At 46.3% G+C, this 18,883-nt stretch overlaps 1 protein-coding gene across 1 annotated transcript in view; it reads right to left on the bottom strand.

The window, feature by feature from the left end:
• KLHL35 (kelch like family member 35) overlaps positions 1–18,883 on the bottom strand; it is a 33,091-nt gene that overhangs the window by 9,127 nt on the left and 5,081 nt on the right. Inside the window, exons 3-6 of the mRNA XM_029602146.1 lie at positions 14,504–14,688; positions 11,759–11,877; positions 4,428–4,616; positions 1,033–1,221 (exon numbers count right to left, since the gene is read on the bottom strand). Coding sequence (XP_029458006.1) covers positions 1,033–1,221; positions 4,428–4,616; positions 11,759–11,877; positions 14,504–14,688 — 682 coding nt within the window. The remainder of the gene's footprint in view (positions 1–1,032; positions 1,222–4,427; positions 4,617–11,758; positions 11,878–14,503; positions 14,689–18,883) is intronic.

Genomic DNA, 18,883 nt, shown 5'->3' with positions numbered 1-18,883 from the left:
ATTTATTTTTTTTTGGCGGGAGGGAGGGGGTGGTTGATTTTGAGTAAAACATCTCTGCACATTAAAAAAAAAAAAAGTTCCAGATCCCTCTAGGGAGAGTTTTCCACAGACTGATTTCTGAATTGAAAAAAAGAGTGTAATCAAGGATCAGGCTGCAGAAACTGGAACATTGTTGAGAACACCTGACCCCAAGTAAATAGGAATTGTATTCTCTCTGAGTACAAGGAGATCTAAAGAAATGCCTTTCCATAACTGCCTGGGCTTTTATGTAAATGCGGCGGTGCAGTAAGTCAGTCTGCAGGTCCTAAACTGGTTGCAATAACTTTCCCTGGTTCAACGTCATGATTCTACAAATACAGTACACCACAGTCCTCGAGCCTGCAGGACCGCAGTGATCTCCTTCTCTGTTTGCAATTAGATCATTTGAATGATAGCACATCCCCCTTCACTGAATGTCATAATCAGTCCTGCCGTGTGCAGTGGATTTAATAGATGGGTGCCCTGCACACAGAAGGCAAAATATTGACGGAGTGATGGGCCTGTTTCCTGAGCAAAGCCCAACAGATGGCAAATATCCGGTGCTCAGATAATATCACATCGCCCCTCTATATTTTAAGATATTTTTTTTTTCCTGGTTACATTTAAAAAAAAAAAAAAAAAAGGGAGTCAATATTAAAACTGTTTGTCCAGCTAAGTTCGAGACTTAGCCAGAGAAACTGTAGGTTTTCAAAATGTCCATACTCTGGCCACCCTCAAGCTTACCTGGATAACTTGTTCCAGGACAGAGATAAGTTTACCGGATATGTTATCCAGCTAAGTCCGATATTCAGAGTTATCCCGGTGACTTAGCCAGATAAGTTTGATTGGGTTGGAGAGCAGTAGCCATATAAGTTTACCTGCCGGCTATATCAAGTGGTGAGCCTAACTGGCAGCACTCTACTGAGCATCGGTGACAATCCATCCTGCTGACCTTCAGGCATCACACTGCTGAACATGGACCTGAATGTGCATAGATCAGGCAAAGTTCCTTACCAGAAGCCCAGGTAGGGTGGCCACTTCCATCCAGACGTCCTCAGTGGGGCTGTAACTGAAAATTTTACTCAGCAGTCCTCCAGTCACGTAGACGGTATTGTCCAGAGAGACGCCATTAATGCACCTCTGAGAGAAAGGTGCTGAAGCCACGAATGTCCACTTGTTCTCCTTAGGATCAAAGCACTGGACCTTTTAGAAAGGACAACCTCTGAGTACACAGCATTAAAAACAAGGCAAGCTGCTAAAACATTAGGTCAATGAGATTAGAATGGGGTTTTTTTTTCTGCTCTTGCCGCTGAGTTCGTGGGCTACTCATCTTTTGCTACCGTAAAAAAAACTCTACCAATTTTTCCATTCAGATAGTCTAAAAGGTATCTCTCGTTACGGGATACATTTTCAAAACCTTAGGGGTAGATTTTAAAAGGTGACCGCGGGCGTCCGTGTGCGTGCGCTACCTGGCACGCACACGGACGCCTGATTTTATAGCTTGCACACTCAGGCGGGCGCAAGTTATAAAACCGGGGTCGGCATGCACCGCCTTTCCCTGTTCCCTTCCCCCTAGCCTGACCTTCCCACCCCTTCCTCCAACCTCCCCCCCCCCCAGCCCTATTCTAACCCCCCCTGACCTTTGTTTTACCTTTTGCGCCTGCTGGCCGACTGCCGGCACACAATCCCCAGCACGGCGGCAAATGGCCGCTGTGCCAGGAGCCTCTGACCCCGCCCTGGACTGCCCCTTTAGTAAAGCTCCGGGACTTACGTGCGTCGCCGGGCCTTTTGAAAATAGATTCAGCATGCGTTAACCCCCCCCCCCCCCCCTACACACATAAATCCTCTGAAAATCAGCCCCTTAATTGGGAATTATCTACATAGGTTGGCCGAATGCAGTTAAGTGGATTTTTCAGCATCAAATAGTTATAATAGCATGGAGCGCCTTTCTGAAACTTAGCTGCATCCTTTCCTTGAAAAGTTAAAAATGGGAGATTTGCCAGAAACTCCTTATTAATTTTAGGCTGCGTTGGGTTCTGGTGGCTGTCTGTAGAGGATTTTAATTTTTTGGGGTATATATGGTTGTTTATGACCTTGACTTAATGTTATCGGTTTGTATTTTGATGTTGTTGATTCTATTGTAACTTGACTTGCATTGTTCTACGTCATTTTGAACGCCCTTTGACCTGGAAGGTGCAATAAAAATGTTTTGTAATTAAACTAATAACTGCCGGTACCTTGCATTTGAAAATCAGGTTGTTTTGTGCTTGCTTTAAAAAGCCCGAATGTAACTTTGAAGTTGGGGGCATGACTGAAAATGTATCTGTGTGTGTCTATGTTAAAAAAAGGGATTCACACATATTGCCCAGAGGTCAGGTACAATTATTATTATTATTATTTATATTCCGTGTTTCAGCCCTTCAAAGCGGATTACAGTCAGGTACTGTAGGGACATCGGGGAGGAGTGAGTTGCACATGGGAATTTATCTATGCATCTTCCCAACGTGGACGAATCTCAACTGGGTGGACTGGGTGGCTGCTTTGATCTTTATCTGCCATCATTTACTATTTTACTATGTTAGGAGAACATTATTTTCAGAACCCGCAAACCTATACAAACCAGGAGGCTCACCAAAGCCTCTGTCGAAAAGAAAATAATAATAATAATAATACACGCAGGTATACGAGCCCGCCACAGGAGGAAAAGAAGGCGAGGTGAGGGGAAAAAAATGACACTAATAAACCATCCAGCATTATCATTCTTCAAAGCACCCCCTGACGCATTATCCAAGAAAACACTTCCGAAAGAAAGGAGGTCTTAGGGAGGCCTGGATTTAGCATGGGCGATGGAGGTAAGTCCTCTGGAGCGGCGCCGTGCCCAGATCAGAACTTGCAGCTCTGGCACCAAATGAGGATGAATAAAAACAGCAGCGAGCCTTCAACGGGCCTCGCGCCCCGCCGGATCCTGCGTCACCCGTCCCCTCCTCACGTGCCCGTGCAAAGGGCCCCGCCCTGCTTTTTCTTCATTTTCAGACCCCGCAATTTGGAAGGGAGGAGGAAGGGGATTTTGGAAGGAGGAATCGTCCCATTTCCCCCCCCCCCCCCCCCCCCCCCAGGGCAAGGAGCAAGGACAATGCCTCCTTCCAAAATCTCCACTGCCTGTGGGCGCGTGTCGCCTTAATCCAGCCCTGTTTTGTAATCTTCTTAAATCTGAACTGTGCCATCATAAGCAGAAGTGCTTAACAGCGGCACTGGGACGGCTATGTAATCTGCTCCAGAAGAGTTGGCTCCTTTACCAAAAGTGGACTCCGGTTATGTAGTGTCCTTAATTTAACTCTGAAAATGCTGTTTTTCCACAGCACAGGGGAAACAGAATACGAAGTCAGAAATATATTCTTTTTTTTTTTTTTAATTGATCTGCAAATTACTTTTCTTACAGAGGATATTGGCTTCCAGCAGCACGCACTTGGGTTATTCCAGCAGACTCCCACCGCACATCACAGCAGCTTTACAGTAAGTCGGTGTGGGGGACTGAGTGTTAAATGCTGTGGTGCATAGCATTGAAAGGGGCTAGAATGTGGGACGTGCACGCCGAAAAGTTTTATTTTGCTCCATTTCGTGGGGGGGGTTGTGTCATTTTTCTTTAAATTTTCTCTCGTTTCACTATCCAGTTTTAGTGCGTGCAATCGGTAGCACACACTGAGCCTTGGTTGCCAGCCCCACCAGCTTTAAATGAGACAAAGATTTTAAGATTCCCCCCACCTCTTCCCAGCATTTTGCCCGCTATGTGTGAGATGCCAAAGCAGCCAGAGCAATCCCTGGTTCATCCTGTCCTGCCAGTGCGGTGCTCCAAAGTGGTGCAAGCCAACCTGAAGCAACAGGGGAATGCTCCTGCCCAATTTAGACTCCCATGGATGGGGCAAAATGCTGGGCAAAGGGCTTTTATTACTTCAGCTCATTTGGTCAGCATGGGGGGAGGGGAGGGGGGGAGGGAGCGAAAGAAGGTTTTGTAAACTAAAAAAAAAAAGAAAATGGTTTTCTTTCATTTCATTTACGAAACAAATGAAAGAACATCCCTAGCTAGAATCACTTTCAGTTAAATTCACATTTTTTGACAAAAAGCATTCTGTTTAGTTTAAAACTCCTTCAGCTGGATTAACATTTTGATGCTGGCAACCAAGAACTCTCTTTGCTGAGATTCTTGCAGCCCACATTTGGATGCTTCTTCAATCACAAGCTCATTGAAGTTAGATCAAAACTATGAGTTCAAAATTTAATGGGCAGAATGCCAGGGGTGACACTCACATCACCCCCCCCCCCCTCAAAAAAAAATTGCAAGGCTGACTCATAAAACTTTGGAGGAGCTTTGGGCAAAACCCAAATTTCCTCAGCATTCTCCCTCACAGTACCTTGTCTGTGTTGGCGTAGTCGTCCAGGGCACCTCCGATCACGTAGAGCTTGTTCATGCAGGCCACAACTGCCGCTGAGCTCACGCCTTCCAGCATGGGAGTGGTGAACGTCCAGTTGTTACAGAAGGAATCGTAACACTCTACTGTAGGCAGCCTCTGAAAGCCATCAAATCCGCCAACAGCATAGAGCTGTAAAAACAGAGAGAGAGACACAAAGAGAACTGCGATCAATGGGAAGGCCGTACGACTATTACAAATCATTCTACAACCATCCATCTTCGGCGCATTACTATCTTGCATATGGTGGAATCCTGCAAACTTGAGTAAGATCACCTTTTCAAAAATCTTAGGGCCACGGATTTTTGAGCCTTTAAGGGAAATGTTTAGGGAGGCTTTTGCTGAGGGTAGTATGGGATCCAAGAATAATTTGGCAACGATTATTCTTCTTTTAAAACCAGCTAGGGACCCGGTGGCTCCTGGGTCTTATAGGCCCATTTCTCTTTTGAACCAGGACGTCAAAATGCTCTCTGCTGTGCTTGCTGATCGGTCAATAAGATTATTCAAACTATGGTGTCCTTGGATCAGAATGGATTCATCTCTCTTAGGCATTCCTCGGCAAACATGCTCAAAACTTTACTTACAGTATCACTGAATGGCCATTCTGAGTGTGATGGCATGTTGGTAGGATTGGACGCGGAGAAAGCGTTCAATAAGGTGGAATGGTCCTATATTTGGTGGGTGTTGGAACAGTTTAATTTTGGGGACCAGTTTATTCATTGGGTAAGAGCTATATATGCATCTTCTAGAGCTCAGATATTGATCAATGGTGCACTAATCCTCTCCCTTTTTTTTGGAGAGAGGAACGCGTCAAGGGTGCCCCCTTTCCCCTATGTATTGGCGATTGAACCCCTAGCCATTCTACTTCAAGGGATGGCTTCCCTTCAGGATTTATCCGTTCATAGGAAAGTGGTTAAGCTGAGCATGTTTGCGAACGATATGCTTCTCTTCCTTGCTAATCCGCAGGATTGTTTGTTGGATATCATGGGTACTATTAATCTTTTTGGTTCCTTTTCTGGTCTTCGAATCAATTATGACAAATCTACTGCATTCCCTCTTCTTGCCCATTTACCTGCTCATTGGGGAGGTGTTTTCACTCTTAAGTGGAACGTGGGGGGCATGAAGTATGTGGGTATTCACACAGCTTGCACAGCCCGCGGTTTGTATTTGAAGAACGTTGGAGCTACCTTGGGGAAGGTTCAGGCTTTGCTTGAACGTTGACATTCGTTCCTGTTATCTTTGATGGGGCATTGTGCCGTGGTTAAAATGATTATTCTCCCCAAGGTGCTCTACCCATGCCAAATGCTTTCTCTTTGACTAAAACAATCTGAAGTGCTTCAATTTAAATCCATGGTCTCTGCTTTTTAATGGCATGGGAGAAGGCTGAGACTCAGGCTGGATGTTCTCATGTGCGAGAAAAAGTATGAGGGTTTGTCTGTCCCAGACCTGCGATTATATAATGTTGCTTGGCTTATGCACTATGTACAGGATTGGGCCTCTCAACTTAGCAAGTATGACCCGGAGGGGTTACTGGACGAATAGGCCAACTCCTAGCACGAGATGTATCTGCTCCATCTCCCTAAGTCCTCCCTTCAGAGTTTACATCTTCATACCTTCTGGTTGGGGACATTTCAGAATGCGTAGAAATGGTGGAGAGCCTTGGTACAAGGCTTGGCTTCTGTTTCTCCTTTTTTATCTCTAACTGGAAATAAGGATTTCCCCAGGGTCTTACTTTTTCTGTGTCTCACACCTGGAAGGAGTTAGGTTTGTCTTGCCTTGGACATCTGGTGGATGTGGAAGAAAAAAAAAAGTTATGGTCATTTCAGCAGCTTCAAGTGCAACGGGATATCCCTCCCTAGACAACATTTTTTTTTTGCTTACTTGCCCGCTTGGCGTTATGCCTTGGAGATCTGCCAAAGTAACGCTGCACTTCTTGCTTTTTCAGATGCGGAGGAAACGTTTTCGGAAAGCACGCCTCGCTTTTAATAAACTTGGCATCCGGGCACATTTTCTGCCCCGCATCTGGAAAAATTGGCCAAGCAATGGAGTGAGGACTTGCGACTAGAGATCGATGGGTCCGATATCAGCAGAGCATTTGTTTCGATTTATCGCTGTGTGGTCCCTGTTTAACCTGCAGGAGATTCAAGTTAAAATCATTCGCCATCTTTACTTACCTAGAGATTGTTTGTGGGCATCTGATGAATGTTTGAAATGTTCCCATCTGCGTGGGGAATTGTGTCAGATGTTCACAGAATGCCCAAGGCTTCGGTCTTTCTGGAGTAAAGTTTGCTCGGCTGTCGCACATGTACTGGGTGGCCCGGTCTCACGGAATGGTGGCCTCATTTATTTGTATTTGTTTGAGGAGAAGCCTGCACTGCCTGGCGGGGGTCAGAGATTTGTTGCAATCTCTTTAACTATCGGCAAAAGAAGTGATTTTATCTACCTGGCATGCTGCACTAGTTCCAGCTTTTCGGGACTGGCGGCAAGCAATGATCCGCTTTGCGACATTAGAACATATGAGAAGGAAAGAGCTAGGTAATAAGCGCAGTGTTTTGTATTTGAAAAGTTATTTTGCGCTTTGGGAGAAAGTTTCTAAATGGAAGACTAAAATTAGTGGGGGGGTTTTGTTTCCTTCATATTGCACTCATACTGAGGCACAGTGCTCATCGTTTCATTTTCTTGGTGCGTGTGATGGATTAATGTGTGCATGATTGTCGGTTCTTTACAGGTTGGGGGGAGTGGATATAACTTTGGAAAATGTTGAAGTGGTGTGTAGCATTTAGTCCTGTTTATTTCCATTACATTCTCTGCACTAATATATTTGTTTCTGTTGGGCTTTGTACTAGAATTGCCGTACATTGTATTGTTTCTTAAGGAGTCGCTTCAATAAAAATTAAAAAAAAAAAAAAAAAAGAGAATGTTCTTTTCATTTATGCAAACACCCAAGAAAGAAGTCACCTACGTTACCAGAAGACCCTCCCGATAAAGGTGCATTATCAAAGGACTCAGGGCCCATATGGCCTCAGCCTTAGGCACCAGAGCATGACTGGCATCGTAGTGCAGGGCTGCACCACTGGCCACCACACGCAGTTCTCCCAGGATGGGGGAGAGGGGAGAGCAGCAGTGAAGGAAGAATGACCCTTCATGGCTTTTCCTAGCGGGGAGCAGGTAGGGTTACCAGCTGGCCAGTTTTCAGCCAGTTGGTAACCATTTTTGTTTCCTGGCTAGGCTGGTAGCTGGCAGAAGTAAAAACATGGTGGCCAAGCAGCACCGCTGAATGGAAAAGAAATCCAGCAGAGCCAGCATGCGTGCTCCGGCAGACCCTGCAGCGCCCCCCGTCCCGTCCTCCTGTAACCCAGGAAACTCATGCAAGGGGGGCAGGACCTGCCGGGGCACACACGCCAGCTCTCGCCCCACACAGCTGACCTGGCCCAGAACAGCCATAAAAAGTGAGGGGAGGGGGAAATGCAAAAGGACCAATGCTGCAGAGGAAAGAAGACAAAAAAAATAATAATAGGGCCATTGTCGACAGGAGGAGAGAGAAGCTAGGAAGGGGCCAGGAAGGGACCATGGGCATAGTAGAGGACTAAGCAGGTGAGAAGCCCGGAAAGCACCCTGCGAGGAGGAGAGAGGAGCCCGGAAAGCACCCTGCGAGGAGGAGAGAGGAGCCCGGAAAGCACCCTGCGAGGAGGGCTAAGAAAGAGATGTGCCTGGAAAGGCCAAAGGGGATGTATATAAGGTGGCGATGCCATAAGGAGCAGAGGTGTAAGAGGGAAAGAGGTCACGAGGAGGTGGAAGATGGAGGGGGCATAGGAGCCAGCCCCAGACAATGCCACTGCCTGGAAAGGGACTGCTCTGCTCCTACCCTGGTGTGGTCAGAAGATAGGGCTCTGGGGACTGAGAGGGATCATGTTGGATGTAGTGGGGGCAGGTATGGGGGTTTTTTTTCTGTTTTAAAAATTCAGTCACCAAATGTTCAAACTTCATGAAAAAGCGTGACCTAAACAATCCTGCCAATGATCGAAACCTGTAAATATCAACGAGGAAAAGACCTGAGAAACAGCTGGATGCTAATTAGAACTCAGAGCTGGGTACAGATCATCACTGGTCATAAAATCCTCCACAAGAACATGGAGAGGATAACTTTCAAAACTGCTCATATACCCACATTTATGTGGGTATATGAGTGCATGCAAGGCTTGCTACTGTATTTTATAACCTGCGCGGATACGATATGGGCGGGTTACAAAATAGAAGTGCATATGCACGCACAAATGCTCACACCTTTGCTGCTGCTTAGCCTGATATAGTGGCAAAGGCGCGACTTAGCCGGATAAGTGTGCGCAAATGATAAAACTGCATACTTTTACTTCACATTTTTAAAGGATACGCGAGTAGATTTTATTCATGTTATTTAGACTTATTAACCAATCTCTTCCCCACTGGTCTTTATAAGTACTAGTCTATTTTATTTGACATCAGTGGCCTTTATACTTACAATATAAAATACTCAAAAAACATATATGCAAGATTTGTGGATTTGGGACACTATAAGACTGATGATTATAAATATATAAGCACATCTCAATAAGACATGAGTCATGAGATAATATTGTGGAGTCCTGGTGCTTTTCATAGGAAGTCTTATTTGCATAAAATGCGTTTTTGTGGATAACTTGCGTTATTTTCTGAATAAAAAAAAGAGTGAGGTGGTTTTTAAAATAGCATGCACTCACGTATATGCTATTGTATGTGTGCACGTGCTCATTTTTACGCGCAGAACTTTTGAAAATTCCTCTTTCAACGTCCATATTACTCATTGTATTGTTTTCTCTTATTGAATTTTCTTCTGTTTATCCTGTATATTTATTCTTTCAAAACATTTTTTAAATGAAAAGGGCAAAGCTTGGTTGTTTAGTCAGGCATGGACTGCTAGATCAATGAGGCATTATTGACACAACGGGTAAGCCTCGTGTTGGGCTGCCTTGTGATTAGCTTAATGCTGGCGCTCCTGCTATTTTATTGTTTTATGTCGCCGTCTAATCAAGGTCTCTATTTATTAATTTCTGTGCTAGTATGTGTGCGCTCTTTATTCTACTGATTATGCTATTTTGATCGTGAGCCTCCTGGATGCTTGTTTTACAGATGGTGCATTCAACTTAAATTAATAAAGGCATATAATAATCATTCCCTGCAGTGTTACTTGCATCGTACAAACCCCTTCTCCCAACCTTTGCTCAGGAAACACCATTTAGTTATTGTTCTCCTATTCTGCAATGTCTAATAAAATGCTGGCGTCTTCCCAATGATTGAAAAGGGAATTAAAGTCCATATTTACCCTTCAGTGTGAGCTGAGCATCGTTACACGTGCAAATCTTAACAAACTGCTCAGAAGAGGCGAAAACACGGTGTTGGAAAAGGATGACTGTAAGGAGCTCTTCCCAACAAAAGGCTAAAAAAGATTCAGAGAGCAGGCTCAAACTAAACCCTAAACACAAATTATCCAAAACCCAGGCTGTTTCCAGCACAAAAAAACTATGAGATTGCTCCCCATGGCAAATATCGGGCTTCTCTCATATGAGTAACATCACATGTGGCAGGAGCAGAGAGGGAAGGCTGAGGTGGCCACTGTTTGACGTTTTGGCTGCATTAAGGCATCAGCTCATTTCAGACTTCCAGTTTCTAAGGTGACGGAGCTTGAATACATCATGGCCGTCTTCTTTGGGTTTTATGACCAACGATCAGCTGTCCCCAGCTGCAGCTTCTAATTAGGATTCAGCCATTTCTGAGCTCTTTCCCCCTTGAGACTTACAATTTTCTATCACTGAGAGGATTATTTCATTCGCACCATTGGTGAAGGTTGTTGGGTTTTTTTTTTTAACCTTTGTGGTTGACTGCCTCTTGCATTTTTTTTTTTTTTTAATTTCTTATCTAAAAAGTTGATCACCCTAGGAGCAGTAAATGTAGGAGGCCTCCCCACTGTTATCTCCCCCTCCAGCTCGGTTCAGTGACCTTGTGCTCTGCGCGTACAAAGCCTGCTGCGCGCTTCAAACGAAAGATCACTGATCACGGTTTCTGAACCCGTGGCTGACAGCCACGGGTTCGGAAACCGGACACCGGCAAAATTGAGCATCCAGTTTTCAAGCCGCGGGGCCATTTATACATTTTTTTTTTAAATTTTTAACTTTTTTTTTTAACTTTCGGGACCTCCGACTTAATATCGCCATGATATTAAGTCGGAGGGTGCACAGAAAAGCAGTTTTTACTGCTTTTCTGTACACTTCCCTGGCGCCGGCAGAAATTAAACGCCTACCTTTGGGCAGGTGCTAATTTCTGAAAGTAAAATGTGCGGCTTGGCTGCACATTTTACTTTCTGTATCGCGCGGGAATAATTAATAGGGCCATCAACATGCATTTGCATGTTGCAGGCACTAATAGTCTCAGGGGGGTTGCTCTCTTACTTCAAAAAACAAACTCCATGCCTTTTCTAATCATATTTATTTCAGCATGCTAGGACAAGAGCAGCGTTGGCCCTCTCTCCCAGTGATTGTAAGGGGGAAAAGGTAACGTGACTTACCATCCCATTAATGCAGACTGGGAGGGTAATTTTCAAAAGGGGCTGCTGCAGGTATAACAGGATTGCCTGCCTGAGATGTTGGAAAACATGCACATATATCATTTTATAGTGTAAGATTACCCCTAATGAGTGGAGGCGTTTCTGGGGGTGGAGGGGTGAAGGTTGGGCCTCTGTGCATCCTTTTTAAGGAAAAATGGGAACAGACGATTTAGCAGATAGAACTGGTGCAGGGTAGATTTGGTGGGATAATTTTGAAAGCAGACTTCTGAGCGCAGAATCCACTTTGAAAGAGCGGAGTGAATGAATGCGTGATTTTGCAGAATGGGTGCACCAGCATAGACAAGGAGCTTGGCCGTTGCTAAAGCCTGAAAACGGAGGAGCATCTGAAATTTAAAAATTAAAACGCAAGTTTTTTAATCAGCTGCACGTTTTCACTAAGCTCAACCAGGAGACTTTCCTACTTGATGCCCAGCATAAAAAGTTCTCCTTTCAACCACAAAATCTAACATTCGGCACCACGACCTTGATCTGGGTAAAGCCAAAAGCGTCCAATGCAAGTGGTGAAACATTAAGGCTTTCATCGCCGGTTAAAAGAGATATAAAAGCCAAGCTGTCAAAGTAAAATATCAATAATGAAAATGGATCATTTAAAAAAAAAAAAAAAAAAAAAAACCGACATGATTGGAGACGCCCATACCTTGCCATGAAGGGTGGCCATTTTGTGTCGCCACCTGCCCTTGTGCAGAGAAGCAACCCTGATCCAGATGTTGAGCTGAGAGCTAAACAGCCAGACATCACTGCTGCCAATGTGCCCTCCTGAATTAAAAAAAAGAAAAAAAAAAAAAGAGAGACAGCAGCTAGGGTAAACAGGAAGGCGGATTTACAGGAAAATGGTTTCAGATGCTTTTAAACAACAAATGTCAAATTCCCAATCCCTCAATCGTCCTCAGCAGCAAGGAAATCCCCCCCAGAACCAGATCCGAACAGGTAAAAGGGTGATCAGACATGGAGATCGCACGCCTCTACAGCAGAGAAGAAACATTTCAAGTCCCATGTGACCACGTTAAAAACGAAGAACACTCTGCGCCATGATAGTGTTATCCGCCCAATGGGAAGGAAATCTTTTCCAATAAAATAAGAGCTGCTTGCCCATTAAAACCCATGCGGGTCATTGTTTCCCTGTTCCTGGCTGCTTTCTGACTCCATGCAGCAGGGCGTGGTAGGGCAGGGGGTCAGAGAGCACTGCGTGTGTCCTGTAGCACTATAGAAATGTTAAGTAATAGAGACAACAGTGAGAGACACAAACAAGGACACTGGAATTACTTGGTCATTTAATTTTTTTTAAATATGACTTCCGCTGATGGGGCAACCAAGTTTATTTTAGAGAGAGAGAGGGTAGCCAAGTGGTTAGAACTGGGGCAGGCAACTCCAGTCCTCGAGCACCACAAGCCAGTCAGGTTTCTAAGATTTTCACACTGAATATTCATGAAATGTATTTGCATGCACTGCCTCCATTGGATGCATGCAAATGTACCTCATGCAAGTTTATTGTGGATATCCTGAAAAACCTATCCGGTCTGTATTAGAGTAACAATCTGGGAACCAGGAGACCACGGTTCTAAACTTGGACAGGAGTGAACATTTCCTAGTATCAAAAAACCCCAAGCAATTCAAAAGTCGCAGCCAGGCTGCTCCCCCTCTAGGCCAACTCTCCCACCTGCTCACTCCCCAACCTTCTGTGGTCAGCCCACTTGTCCCTGCCCCTCCCTGTCTGGCTGGATTGCTCCCTTCCCTTTCCTGCCTGGCCTGGTCGCTTGCTTCCCTCCACTCTGCATTCCACCAACCCTCCCACTCCCTTTCCCTCTGCTCCACAGCCTCCCCACTGGCCGGCCAGCCCATTCCACAGCGGTGGGGGCCGCATCAGACATGCAGGTCCGGGTGCAGCCTCCCCATTCATCACCAGTACGAGAAGCACTGGAAATGTGGGGGATGTGCCCAGGCCACCTCATAGACAGATGCACCTTTAACTGCTGCTAAGCCGCTGGAGTGATGTGGCGGAGGGGGGGGGGGGGGGGGAGTGAGGAGCAGAGGAGATGAGACTCTAGGGAAGAGGGAGAGACATCAGGGGAGAGAGAGAGAGAGAGAGAGAATGGAGAGATGCCATGATGCAGCTGCTGCCACTAGCAGATAGATGCAATCCCCCTCCCTATGCCTCCCCCCTGTGACAGGGACATTTCTTTCAGGTAAGGGAGCTTTTGATGTCCTTGCATTTGAAACTTACTGACCTATGGTGGCCTTGAGACAAAATGCTTTAGAAAATAAATGTGTGTGTGTGTGTATGTATGTATATATATATACATACATACATACACACACACACACACACACACACACACACACACACACTCCAGTACCTTGCATTGGTAATGCGGAAAATCTCTTACCATATCTCTATATATCTAGGATCCAGGCTTTAAATAAAATAAAAATGATATGTGGCTACCTAAAATGGCATATCCATCAGAGACTCCTAAAATAGGATAAGTAACACCACTACTGTTTTAAATAATTTGAAAGATGCTTAATGTTGCAAGCTTTATTATACATTAGAAAAAAATACCAAAACTATTCAAAAAATAAAAATTGGCACAATAACACACACATATATTTATCAATTGCCCTAGTCAATCATTCCTCATTCACACTGCTTCTAAACTCTCTGTAGTGTTATGCATGTATAGATATCGACATAAAACAATGCCAAAATATATACAGACTGCTGTAATAAAACAATGACACTCTTGCAATAGAATTGGACTTCAAGAAAGATACTTTGTGAATTGCAACTGAGTCACATGGAAGATACCTTCATTAAAAAGGGGATAGAGTTGAATCACAGTCTCCAAGAAAGGATTCTTTGTAATTGTTTCACGGGACTGTTGTTCTAATGATGCTTCTGTAGTCTCTCTTCTACTTCTGCTATATCCTGAATTCTCTCTGTCCCTACAAAGGCCTCTGTTTCACCATCCAGGCTCCCTCAGGGGAAAATATTGTTCATAATTATTCTTCATTGATACCATGGTGGACTGTATTTAGTGAAGAGCACTCGATCTCTTATTGTTGAATCTACTTTATACGTTGATTTGCCAATTCAGTGTCTCAAGACTTCAACTGTTGTTAATTAGCAGCTTGCTAAATGCAGCCTAATCATTTTTGAATTTCCAATGTCTTCTCAGCCGTGGTGGAAACCTCTGCAAGTCTCCTTGCTGGAACTGTCTCTGGAGCAGACTCCATCACAGCATCCGGACTGCAAAAGAGGCATTGAAGCCTGCTCCAGAGACAGTTCCAGCAAGGATACTTGAAAAGGTTTCCCACCAGGCTAAGAAGACATTGGACATTCACATCCCAGTACCTTGGATCGGGAATGTGGAAGATCTCTTACCTGATATATATATGTCATTCTTAAAGGTGCAGGCAGCGAACTCTGACTTGGCGTATCCAGGCACACTGGCCAGGGCTGTCCACTGTCTGCTCTTCGGCTGGTACATGTCTGTGAAAGGCAGCTTCAGTACGCCCTTTTTGTCGCAGCCGCCGATGACAACTATCGTCTCCGCTAACTCCATAAACCTAAAAAACGAACGAGGCCATGCAAATCACCAAACTGGATCAAAAAAGAATCATTCTGCTCTGCAACGTTCTGCTCTAAGAACCCATCCTGGATCCTCAGTAGAAATTAAAGATGTTGGCTGACCCAAGCAAAAAAAAAAAAAAAAAGTTAAGCTTGGTAAACGTGTTCAGTGCAAGTAATATTTTGTGCACATGGACACACAGACACCCACCTCCTAAAAAACCACAACCATGCAAACTTGAGAGGCCACTGTATGGAACACAAAGAGTTTCACTGCGCAACTCAACAACCCATAAAGTACATTACATGGATGAGAATTATCGCTTTGCAACACTCAAAGCGATTCCACTGTTTGAAAGTGCCACAGACAGGGAATTTCTTACGGTTGGCTCTCAGCAGTAATTGAAATGAGCTACTGATTAATTTATTTACATTCACATTAAAATATTTCATCACATTTATTTCCTTTTACTGCAAGCAATTTTTTTTTTATATAATTAAAATTCCTTGTGCTAGGAAAAGCCTAAAACATATATTGGTTATTGACCTTAGCAATTGGATGTCCCCCTAGAGGGGAAGCGGTGGCTCTGCCACAGGCAGGAAAACCACAGCTGGGGCTGCAACAGGGAAGCGGCGACCCAGGTTGTGATCTGCATGCAAGGCTAGACAGAGCCTGAACATGTGGCAGAGGGTAGGCCTGCTGGAGGCTACAGCCGGAGCTCGAGCTGGGACCTGTATGTACGTGTGACGGGGGCTCAGGGCTGTAGGTGCCAGATGAAGAGAGAGTGTCTCAGTACGTGGCAGAGGCCGGTGCCTGTACGCGTGCTGGAGACTGAGGCCGGCAGTAGTTGCTTCTGTGTGGTTGGAGCTGGCTGAAGGAGCAAAGCTGTGTGACCAGGGCAGAGATCTTGCAGGGGAAGTCTGCAAGAGGAGAGAAAGAAGGGTAAAACACAAGCGAAAATACTGAAGGTCAAGATGGAAAAAAAAAAAAAAGTCAGCAGAAAAAGCAGAGAACAAAAGAGAGCAGAGACAAAGGCAAAAGGAGGGAAGACGCTGGAGGGGAACAGTTCATAGATGAATGCTGAAGGTCTGCGTGTGTTTATGATGCAGAAGTGATTGCGTTGTCAGGACACAGGATTGTACGTGCCAGAGCGCACACATGGGGGTAGATTTTCAAAGGGTTACGCGCGTAAGATATGTGCGTAACCCCCGAAAACCTACCCCTGTGCGCCGCCGAGCCTATTTTGCATAGGCTCGGCGGCGCGCACAAGCCCCGGGACACGCGTATGTCCCGGGGCTTCGAAAAAGGGGCGGTCAGGGGTGGGGTCGTGGGCATGGCCGCGGTCTGGGGGCGGTCCTGGGGCGTGGCTGAGTGCTCCGGCACAGCGGCCTATGCCGCGAAGCTGGCCGGCGCGGGCAGGCGTAACTTTTGGAGCAAAGGTGGGGGTGGGGGGGGGGGGGGAATTTAGTTAAGGCTGGGGGGTGGCTGGAAAAAAAGTTCCCTCCGAGGCCATTCCGATTTTGGAGCGGCCTTGGAGGGAACGGGGAAAGCCATCGGGGCTCCCCTTGGGTTCGGCACGCGCAAGGTGCACATGTGCGCACCCCCTTGCGCGCGCCGACCCCGGATTTTATAACACGCGCGTGGCAGCGCGCACAAATGTACCCCACGCGCGTAACTTTAAAAATCTGCCCTAGAGGGTTTAGCCTGTGTAAGCGTAAGCTTTATGACCTCGTGATCCCGGAGCTCAAACATTTTATGCAAACAGCCGATTGGACTCGGCCAGGTAACGGTTGGCTATGCCTGACCCTAAAATGAATAGACAGGTACGGTACCCATAGCACTGCCTCCACTAACACATAGGTCCCATCCATCCAGCTGCTAAAGCAGAAATGGCCAACCTTTGTCAGCTCAAAGGCCCGCCAGGGTCATTATTATGCAGCCAGCGCGCAGAAAGTGCACACAAATACATGGGTTTGCCGCATTAAGCATTACAACGGATGAGCTGTTTCCCCCTCAGAAATAATGACCTTAGCCGCAATGCCGTTGCATGGCTGCATCACTGCTCCATTCCAGTCGTCATCCTGCCACACCGTTGGGTTGCACTGCAAGGAAAGAGTTTGCCCAGACCATGGCGCACGGTCAAATCATGGCCCAGCAGCGGACCATAACGCCACTGCAGGACACCACGCGCCCCACGCAATGCACACGTGCTCCTGCCGCCCACGTGCGGGCGGCGACGCTGACGCGGTGCCATGCAAGAGAAGGGGGGAGAGGCGGCAGGGGGGGGGGGGGGCGGGGGAGGGGAAAGAAAAGAGGGAGGAGAGATGGGAGGAAAGGAAGGGAGTGGGAAGGTGAGAACACAGCGGAAGGGGATGAGAGAATAACAGAGAGCGCAGAGGACGGGGAGGGGGGAGGAGGACTGAGGAGAAAGTGCGTGGGGGAGGAGTGGATGGCAAGGGAGCATCAGACCGCGCCGCCCTGCTGGGGAGCAACCAGGGCAGGTCCCGCACCGGCGCTGGGAGTTAACGCCAGGACCCTGCACCGGTGGGGGAGAAACGCAGAGCCCAAGCAGACCAGAGGAAGGGAGGAGGTGCATGAAATCAGCGTTTTCTGGCCCACGAGCCACGGTCGGAAATCACAGTCTTGGTCCTGACGCTTCGCTTGCAGGTCGGTGCCATATTTGGGGGGGGGGGGGGGAGAACTTGTGTCTCCCTGGTGATTTCCGACGCAGCTCTCTGTGCACCTGAAAACGAGGAAACCATTTTTCTTCCAACTCCCAACTAAACCGGGAACCTCGAGGTGAGCAACATCTAAAGTTTCTCAGGCAGGCCTCCCCACCCCCACTCCTAATTCGACCCCCCCGGTTTGTCCCCTTAAAAATAAAAAGGGTTCCTTAATGATAAGAGAAGAGGGACATTTTGAAGAGAACATCGACAGCCGCTAAAGATTACACAAACAGCAGGAACGTGTGCTAAAAGGAACCAAACTCGCAAGACTGCAAGGTGAAGCAGAAAAGGGAATGAATATCATTAGATTAAAAATAAAAAGGCACAAACAAGACTGGTGAAAGACAGTCGGGCCGATACAGTAAAATGCGCGGGAGAGCCGGCGCTCCGAGGCGAGCGCTCGCTCTCCCGACGCGCGCACAGGCCGCTCTCCTGGGCGCGCGATTTAGTATTTAAATGAGGGCCTGCGGTAATAAGGAGGCGCTAGGGACACTAGCGCGTCCCTAGCGCCTCCTTATTGACAGAAGCGGCGGCTGTCAGAGGGTTTGACAGCCGACGCTTAATTTTATTTATTTATTTATTTATTTAGAACTTTTCTATACCGAAGTTCAAATAACAGAGTTAATTATCACTCCGGTTTACATTGCAACCATAAAAAACAGTGACAAAGTTGTCTTACATAGAACAGGGGGAGAGAAAAACTTGGATACAGCTTAAGCATGGGGAGTAACGTTAAGCATGGGGAGTAATTTTACCGGCGTCGGTTGTCAAACCCACAGACAGCCACGGGTTCGGAAAACAGACGCTGGCAAAATTGAGCGTCCGTCTTCCAAATCAGCCATGGCTGATTTTTATTTTTATTTTTTTTTTACGATCTTTATTTATTTTTTGGGGGGCCTCTGACTTAATATCGCTATGATATTAAGTCGGAAGGTGTACAGAAAAGCAGTTTTTTCTGCTTTTCTGTGCACTTTCTTGGTGCCGGCCGAAATTAACTCCTGCCTTTGGACAGGCGTTAATTTCTGAGAGTTAATTTCTGAGAGTAAAATGTGAGGCTTGGCTGCACATTTTACTTTCTGAATCGTGTGGGAATAACTAATAGGCCCATCAACCTGCATTTGCATGTTGCGGGCACTATTAGTTTCGGGGGGGTTGGCCGCGCGTTTTCCACGCGCTATTACCCCTTACTGTACAAGGGGTAAAAATAGCGCGTCAAAAACGCACGGCCAAACGGGGGTTAAAGGTGCGCTCGGTCAAGCACACTATACTGCATCAGCCCGTTTTTAGAGTTTAACTCACAGGACACACGGCCTCAACCCACCCCATCCCTCTCAAAAAAAGTCCTTTGATTCTTATACCTGCTGCGCTGTGTCTACGTTTTGCTTCTATAATCTATTCTCGCTGCTCTCTCCGTGTATGTTACTCCGGAATGAGGCACGCAACTTTGGGGTGACTATAGAGAAGGTA

Source organism: Rhinatrema bivittatum, chromosome 5 (assembly GCF_901001135.1).
Source record: "Rhinatrema bivittatum chromosome 5, aRhiBiv1.1, whole genome shotgun sequence".
NCBI classification, from domain to species: domain Eukaryota; kingdom Metazoa; phylum Chordata; class Amphibia; order Gymnophiona; family Rhinatrematidae; genus Rhinatrema; species Rhinatrema bivittatum.
Note: the sequence above shows the minus strand (reverse complement) of the source record. Positions and strands in the feature narration are given on the sequence as shown.